The sequence below is a fragment of the Ursus americanus genome, chromosome 13 (assembly GCF_024610735.1).
Source record: "Ursus americanus isolate L20-20 chromosome 13, mUrsAme1.1.p, whole genome shotgun sequence".
Classification (NCBI taxonomy): domain Eukaryota; kingdom Metazoa; phylum Chordata; class Mammalia; order Carnivora; family Ursidae; genus Ursus; species Ursus americanus.
Window position 1 is genome coordinate 67,731,059 of NC_142139.1, and position 7,634 is coordinate 67,738,692.

At 47.6% G+C, this 7,634-nt stretch overlaps 1 protein-coding gene across 1 annotated transcript; it reads right to left on the reverse strand.

Moving 5' to 3' along the window:
- Positions 1–1,192: 1,192 nt before the first annotated feature.
- On the reverse strand, positions 1,193–6,250 carry NEFM (neurofilament medium chain). Its single transcript, XM_045774126.2, has 3 exons — positions 5,151–6,250; positions 4,325–4,449; positions 1,193–3,066 (listed from the first exon to the last, which is right to left on the reverse strand). Exons 1-3 carry the CDS (start codon positions 6,228–6,230, stop codon positions 1,686–1,688), a joined length of 2,586 nt encoding a protein of 861 aa, XP_045630082.2. The 5' UTR covers positions 6,231–6,250; the 3' UTR covers positions 1,193–1,685.
- Positions 6,251–7,634: the final 1,384 nt, after the last annotated feature.

The window sequence follows — 7,634 nt, forward strand, 5'->3', positions numbered from 1 at the left end:
ATATGCAGATACAGCAAAAATTGTGAGGATTGGCAAATGGCTAATGATGGGAAACATCATTGCAAATATTGATATTAGCAATGAGCTTCCTGGGTGCATTTAGGAATTAAAATTGGGGTATCCGGAAAAGCTATTAAAAAGAGCACTGAGGATTATATTATTGGGATGATTTGATCAATACAAAAAATATGGACTTGAAACAAATAATGTATTAATTAATAAGTTAGTAATGGTCTTAAATGTCTAGAACAGATACATTTTGAAAAGGGAGTGGTATTATTTCCTTGTTCAAGATCAGGCTTTTTTTTTTTTTTTTCAAATCTAAAATCACTTCTTCTTGGGGTGCCTGGGTGGCTCAGTCATTAAGCGTCTGCCTTCGGCTCAGGGCGTGATCCCAGGGTCCTGGGATTGAGCCCCACATTAGGCTCCTCTGCTATGAGCCTGCTTCTTTCTCTCCCACTCCCCCTGCTTGTGTTCCCTCTCTCACCGGCTGTCTTCTCTGTGTCAAATAAATAAATAAAATCTTAAAAAAAAATAAATAAAAAATAAAAACACTTCTTCTTTGCCTATATTAGAGAAAACCGTTTTTCTGAGTGAAGTATTTTATTCTTGACATTATTTTTTCCCAATTAGTAAAACACCAAAAGTATAAATCTTTGTCAACTAAATCAAGAATCAGTGCTGCAGAAAAGGAGTGTGCGTGTGTGTGTGTGTGTGTGTGTGTGTTTGATATTTCTTGTTAGTAACTACTGTTAATGTTTTCAGTCCTGCTTTTTCTGGACATATTGTTATAAATGCCGTGATTTCCTTTGTGTCAGAACTCCAAGAAACAAGTTGTGACTCCACTGTCATCCCTCTCACTTTCAGGTTCTCTGAGTATTGGTTTGGGGTCAAAACATTTGGAAATTGAAGACATTTAGCCCATGAATCTTGCTTTTTTACCTGATGCTTTAATTTTTATTTCAAAAATATGCATTTAAAATGTTGAGGTGAACGTTGGGCTACATAAAGATTTTGACACCTGAAACTGTTTTTGGCGATTATGCTTTCTCGGTGATCCCCCTCAGGGAAATAATGATAAGAAATGCAGGTCACTTATAACCCTCCCCCCCCCAAATAATCTACAGTAGGAAAAGAAAGTGTCAGGTACTGGAGATTTCACTTTGAAATGACAGGACACCATGCAATCGACTATGTTTCCAATATGACCTTTATTGAGCAAGTACTGCTGTGACATTTAACATCAATCAACGAAAGGTTGCAAACTGTGCATGTCAACGAGGTTCTCCCATGAACAAAAGTCCTTTTTCAATGCACCAGTGAGGTAAACATAATTATTCATATATAGCTTTCTTAAGGCTAAGAGAGTTCTGTGTTTCATTTATTATTTTTGGCTCAGTTGGTTCTTTGCATAATACATCTCAAGACATCCCTCCCCCCAAGTGCCCCCCTTCCAACAGCTTAGGAAATTGGCCAATTCCCCAGGTACATACAATATCATGCATTTGAATCACCCAAAGACTGAGGAGGGAGCACCCTGAGCTTGCATGCAGTTCCCTCATATTGCACAAAGTAAAATACAATGTCTGGAGCCCCCATGGGAGAACCCGTTCTGTTTTGAAGCTGTCAATCACATGCATATTAAAATTGTCATATGGCTTAACCTTTTGCAATGGACTCAAATATTAGTCACTCTGGGTGACTTCCTTTACTATGGCGTGTGAAGTGACCTTCTCTACCTTTTTGGTAGACACTAGCTTCTCCTCAAAGGTCTCTTCATGCTCTTCGACCTTTTGAGTGACGGTTACAGATTTGGTGATGTATTTGGTAGCACCATCGCCCCCCTCACTGGTGATTTTTTCTATCTTTTTGGTCACCACCACTTTTTCCTCACTTCTGTCTCCCCCCTTCTTTTCATCTGCTGGGCTCAAGTCTAGCCCATTGGTGACAACCCCTTTCTCCTCTTCTCCCCCACTGCCTTTCTCTTTAGTTTCCTGCTCTTCCTCCTTTCCTTCCACCTCCCCATTTATTGCTATGTCTTCCTTCCTGGATTCCTTGGAAACCTGATCACCACCTTCCTCCTCACTTCCCCCCTCCTTTTCTGCCTTCTCCTTCTCCTTCTCTTTCTCCTTCTCCTGAGGCTGTGGCTTCTCCTCTTTGGCATCTTTCTCCAAGCTCACCTTTACAGATTTGGTGACGGTGCTCACCTCCTCCACCACTTCCTCTTTTACTGGGGACTCCGCCTTCTTCTTCTCCGGCACTTCTTTCGGCTTCTCCTCCTTTTTCTCCACCTTCTCTTCCTTGGGGGATTCCTTTACTTCTTTCTTTTCTTCCTCCACTTTCTCTTCTTCTTTTTTCTGCTCGGCTTTCTCAGCTCCAGCTTCTGCTTTTGGTTTCACCTCTTCCACTGGGGATTTGGGCACGGGAGACTTGGCCTTCTCTGGCTTTTCTGCCTTGGCTTCTGCCACTGGCTCCTCCTTGGGAGCCACCTCTTCACGCTTCTCTTCAGTTTTCTTTTCATCCTTAGCTTCAGCTTCTCCTTCACCTTCGGCCTCTATCTCTCCTTCTTCTTCCTGTTCACCTTCCTCTTTTTCACTAGAACCTTCCTTCTCGGATCCTCCTTCTTCGGCTTGGTCTGATTTAGCACCCTCCTCTTCCTCTTCTTCTTCCTCTTGGCCTTCCTCTTCCTCCTTTTCTCCTTCTTCCTCTTTAAGTTCAGGTGCAGCCGCTTTCTCTGGAGACTTTTTGGCAGCTACGACTTCTTCCTCAGCCCCTGCCTCTTCCTTCTCTTCTGCCTCTTCTTCCTTCTCTTCTTTCATGGACACGGCCAGTTCCTCTTTAATGGCTGTCAAGGCATCTTCCATTTCTGATTTCTCATCTTCCACTTTGGTTTCCTCTATGATCTCCTCAACAAATTTGTGTTGGACCTTTAGCTTAGGAGCCTCTACCTTGGTTTTCTGAATCTTACTGGATATTGTGACTGAGGGCTGTCGGTGTGTATACAGTGGCCCAGTGATGCTTCCTGCAAATGTGCTAAATCTGGTCTCTTCACCCTCCAGTAGTTTTCTAAGGACCGAATCAAAAAAGACAAGTCATAATTAAAATCTCAGTGGCCTTCTGAGTTTCATTATGTGATAGGTAATGCAGCAGATACCTTTCAACAAATAGAATCACATAAATAAAAGATTCTGTCAAGCTAATGTAATACCTGCTATCATTTCACTGGTCTACAGTGTCATATCCAAAGATTCTCATGGACCACCAGCCAGTCACCTGCTGCAGTAACTGACCACACCCAATAGTCCACTAACACACCCAGCCACCAAATCTCAGCTTGCCGCAGTCTATTTGCTGCACCATGAATATGCTGAAAAGCTCCCTCATGGCCAAAAAAAACCTTAGTGACCTTCTTGGGCATTTGGACTTTCAGGATGTACACTAAATTTCTTTTAGCAAATATAACGATCAACAAATCTAGAAAACTGTTTAGTGTGCATCAGTATTTGGGGTATATCAAGTTATAAATTGGTCTGCAATTTTAATCATAAACTGTCTATTTAATATAATTATTCAGCTTTCCTGAAAAAAGAGATAGCTCTGAGTGCAATTTATTCCTGAAATGTTATGATGATGACCTTTTGGTAGTAGAAAAAGTGTTTAGTCAAGGATTTTCTCCTATGAACTTAGTCATCAGTAAGGTGACATCAGTTAGCAGACCTATAATCTTTTTTCTTTCCTCTCTCTGGTTGTGTATCTAGGTCTGTAGATATAAATCTAAATAGAACAGAATACACATATTTTCTCTCTATTCTATCAAATATATATAATATATTCTATCTAATATATGTGTATATATCCACCCTATCACTCTATAGCTGTTCTCAGCCAGATGATGGCAATAGTAAGCTGTAACAGAGAAATTGAATGTCCTGGAATTTGTCCTTGATATTATAAAGTTGAAAAGCTGAAACCACTATATGAAATATTAAAAACTAAAATTCTGTTTTTGTTTCAATCAGTTGGAAAACATTTTTCACTAAAAGTTGAAGCATAAGCACAAGCACTAAAATCAATCAGCGCCATCCCTCAAAACATTTTATTTAAATACTTATTTTAACTAATGTTTACTCTTTTAAAGCTGTGTAGAGTGGTAAAGCCAGATTTACAATTCTTTAGAATAATTGTTTTTTAATTAAGAAAGAAAGCCAGGCACTGATTTAAGATCCCTGCCACCTGCTCATTTTAACTTAAGTGATGGGGCTCTGCCAAAACAGCCTCTGCAGTGCGGTAAGTATTTCCGCCCAGTCGGTAGTGAGCGCGGTACCTGTACGCAGCGATCTCAATATCCAGAGCCATCTTGACGTTGAGGAGGTCCTGGTATTCTCGCAAATGACGAGCCATTTCCCACTTTGTGCCCCGGAGCTCATTTTCCAACTGCTGGATGGTGTCCTGAAATAGACACAGCCATAGACTCATGCTTCCAACAGCAACTTCTTTCGCAAACCGCTTACTAACCCCTCCGCCCATTTCTTTCCAGTTCTGTAAACCCTGTAGCTTCCAGCCCCCTTAAAACAAAAATAAAAACAGAAAAAAAAAAAAAAAGCCGGAGGAACTGTCAAATAAATAAACAGGATCAATTAGACAATATGAGATTTTCTAGGCACACCATGCATTGAGACCAGTGGATCTAGAACTCGTCTCAGCAGGAAACAAACGGGTTTGGGAAAACCCCTCGGCCGACCTGGCCCTTCTCATCTGAGCCTTTTGGGCTGAAGCCAGTTTTAAGAGTTCCGATCACGACCCTAAAGTTGAGAATATGTGAGTTTCTGCACAAGCTATCCTAAACTTGCTGCTTGTTCAACTGCTCAAATGTGTACCCTCTACTGTAAAACTAGACATCCCGAGGAAAAAAGCACGTTTCCTAAAGGTCAGGGCTCTTAGGAGCTGGAGATAGTGGGTGGGGGAGGAGTGGAGAAGGATGGAGAGGGGCGAGGACGCTGTGCGCATCTAACTTGCTCGGCGTCGCGCGCGCGCACTGGCCACCGGCCACCAGGGAGCGCGGCGGAGAGAGCGCCGGGTCGCGTGCCTGAGTGTCGGGGACGCGCGGCGCTGGCGCTGGCGCAGGCTGGCCGCGCAGCCGCGGTTCCTACCTGGTAGCTGCTGAGGTCGTGGTTATGGCGCTCCTCGATGTCGCTGAGCTGCCGCTCCAGGGACTCCTTGGTGCCGCGCACTGACTCGAGCTCGATGCTCTTGGACTGCAGCTGGCGCCGGTACTCGGCGATCTCTTCCTTGGCGGAGCGGATGGCCTCCTTGTTTTGCTCGGCTGCCTCCGTGAGCTTGGCGTAGCGGCACTTAAACCACTCTTCCGCCTGGTGCATGTTCTGGTCGGAGTGGCATTCGAGCTGGGAGCGGATCTCCTTCAGCGCCGACGAGATGTCTGTCTTCAGGTAGTCTTTGCGCTCCACCGTGATGTGCGACGCCTGGATCTGGGCCAACAGGTCGGCCACCTCCTCCTCGTGATTGCTCCGCAGGAAGGCCACCTCATCCTGCAGTGACTGCACCTTCTTGTCCAGCTCCACCTTGACCATCGACGCCTCCTCGATGTCTTTGCGCAGCGCGCGGATGGCCGCCTCGGTGTCGTCGCGCAGCCGTGCCTCCTCCTCGAAGCGCTCCTTGAGCCGGTGGATGTCTTCCTCCAGGTGATCCGAGTCCAGCTGCACCTGAGCCTTCTCGTGATTCACCAGCTCGAGGGTGGCGCGCAGCTCGCGGATCTCCTGGTCGTACGCGTCGCCCAGCTGGGCGTGCGAGGCCTGCTTCTGCCGCAGCGCCTGGATCTCCGCCTCGATCTCCTTGTTCTGCTGCTCCAGGTAGTGCACCTTCTCGATGTATCCAGCGAAGCGGTCGTTCAGCCCCTGCAACTGCTCCTTCTCGTTGGAGCGGGACAGCTTGTAGTCGCCGCCCGGCCCGGAGCCCCCGTTGAGCAGCGACGAGGACTGGCTGAAATCGAGGCTGCTCTCGGCAGAGCTGAGCATGGCCGAGCCGTAGGTGAGGCGCGGGCCAAGCGCGCTGCGCTTGTAGGAGGAGGACACGGTGCTGGGCGAGCCGCGGGACCACGACTGCGAGCGGAAGCCGCTGGATGGGGAGCCACTGACGCGGCTGAAGCTCGAGCGGGTCTCGGTGACCCGCCGGTAGGCGGACGGGTTGCCCAGCGAGTCCAACGTGTAGCTCATCTTGGAGGCCTCGGGGTGTGTGGCTGTCACAGCGTTCTGCTGGTCTCGCCGCAGCCCATTTATAGCCGCGGCGGCTGGTCCCGGGCCAGGGCCCCGCCCCGTGGAGGCGGCGGCCGAGGAGGCGGGGACTGCGGGCACCGGGCCGGGGGAGATGAGGGGGGTAAAGACAGCCTAGCAGTGATTCAGCGCTCGCTCCACGTGGGCCCACGCCGCATCGGACCCAGGACTTTGCTGCGCGGTGCCGGCCCCTCCCCCAACTCTCCTCTGGTCCCAGACCACTTGTCGCCCCCCAAGCCCCCTCTCTCCGTTTCTCTTCGCCTTCGGATTGCATTTTAAACTCTCGGTGCGAGTATTCACCCAATGCCCTTTCTTTGTGTAGTCACTCTTCTGCCTTTCGGGCAGCTTTTCTCCCGAGCCCCTGACCACCTTGTTCTTTTCTTATACCTGCGGCTTTTTTTTCTTTTGCCCGTTCTCCATTACTTTTTTCCTTTACCCATCTTCTGTGCTGAATCTCTTTCCCTTCTTTTGGTCATCTCTTCGCTTTCCCACTTTTAGCCTTCTTTAGTCCCACTCACTCCGCCCTTCTCTCTGAACCCCTTCCTCCAAGGCCTTTTTCTTCCCATCCTTTTCTAGTCCCCTACTCCTTCCTCCCCTCCCCCTACTTTCCTCCCCTCCCCCATCCTCATTTCCCCTCGCCTCCCTCCCCTTCCCCCACTCCTCCTTTTAAAGCAGTCCGAGATGAGCGCAAGCCCAGAGTTGGGCCTAGAAGAAAAAAACAAAAAGACTTTGAAGAACAGTCGGCCTGAAGGCTTCGGGAAGGGGACAAAGAGGATGGGCCTGGGTAGTTATTTGTATTAAAAGTGGGATGTGGCGCTACATTCTGCTTAACGTTTGGGGGACGTCCGCAGCTTCCGCAGGGGCAGAAGGTAAGGCGCTTGTGCTCGCTATGGCGCCGGCAGCACCAAGGACAGCGCCCAGGCCGGCGAGCCGGGAGACTCCGCTGCCCTGGGGGCTTGTTAACCCAGCTGGGCCTGTCAGTTTGGCGGGGGTTTCCTTCCTCCTCTTCTCGAGTAAATACAGTTAAAGCCTGTTTGTAGTGACTCTGTTTGCAGGAGCCAAGCTGGAATCGAACACTAAGATTTCTCTGCAATGCAGAGTTGGCACAATGAACCGATTGCAGATTTTCAAAACAACTAAAATTCATTAAAGTCAGGTAACAGAAATAATGTACTTGTAGCCCAGGTTGAGTTTTCTAACATATGATAGATGCAAGAAATCAAGAGATACAGGGACTGAAATTTGAAGGTCAAATATTCCTTGGAAAGGGGAATTTGAAAACTGCTGAGGTGAAAAGTCCAGGGGAATATAGTGTGTGAGAAGTTTGAACACGAACAATTGCTTTGT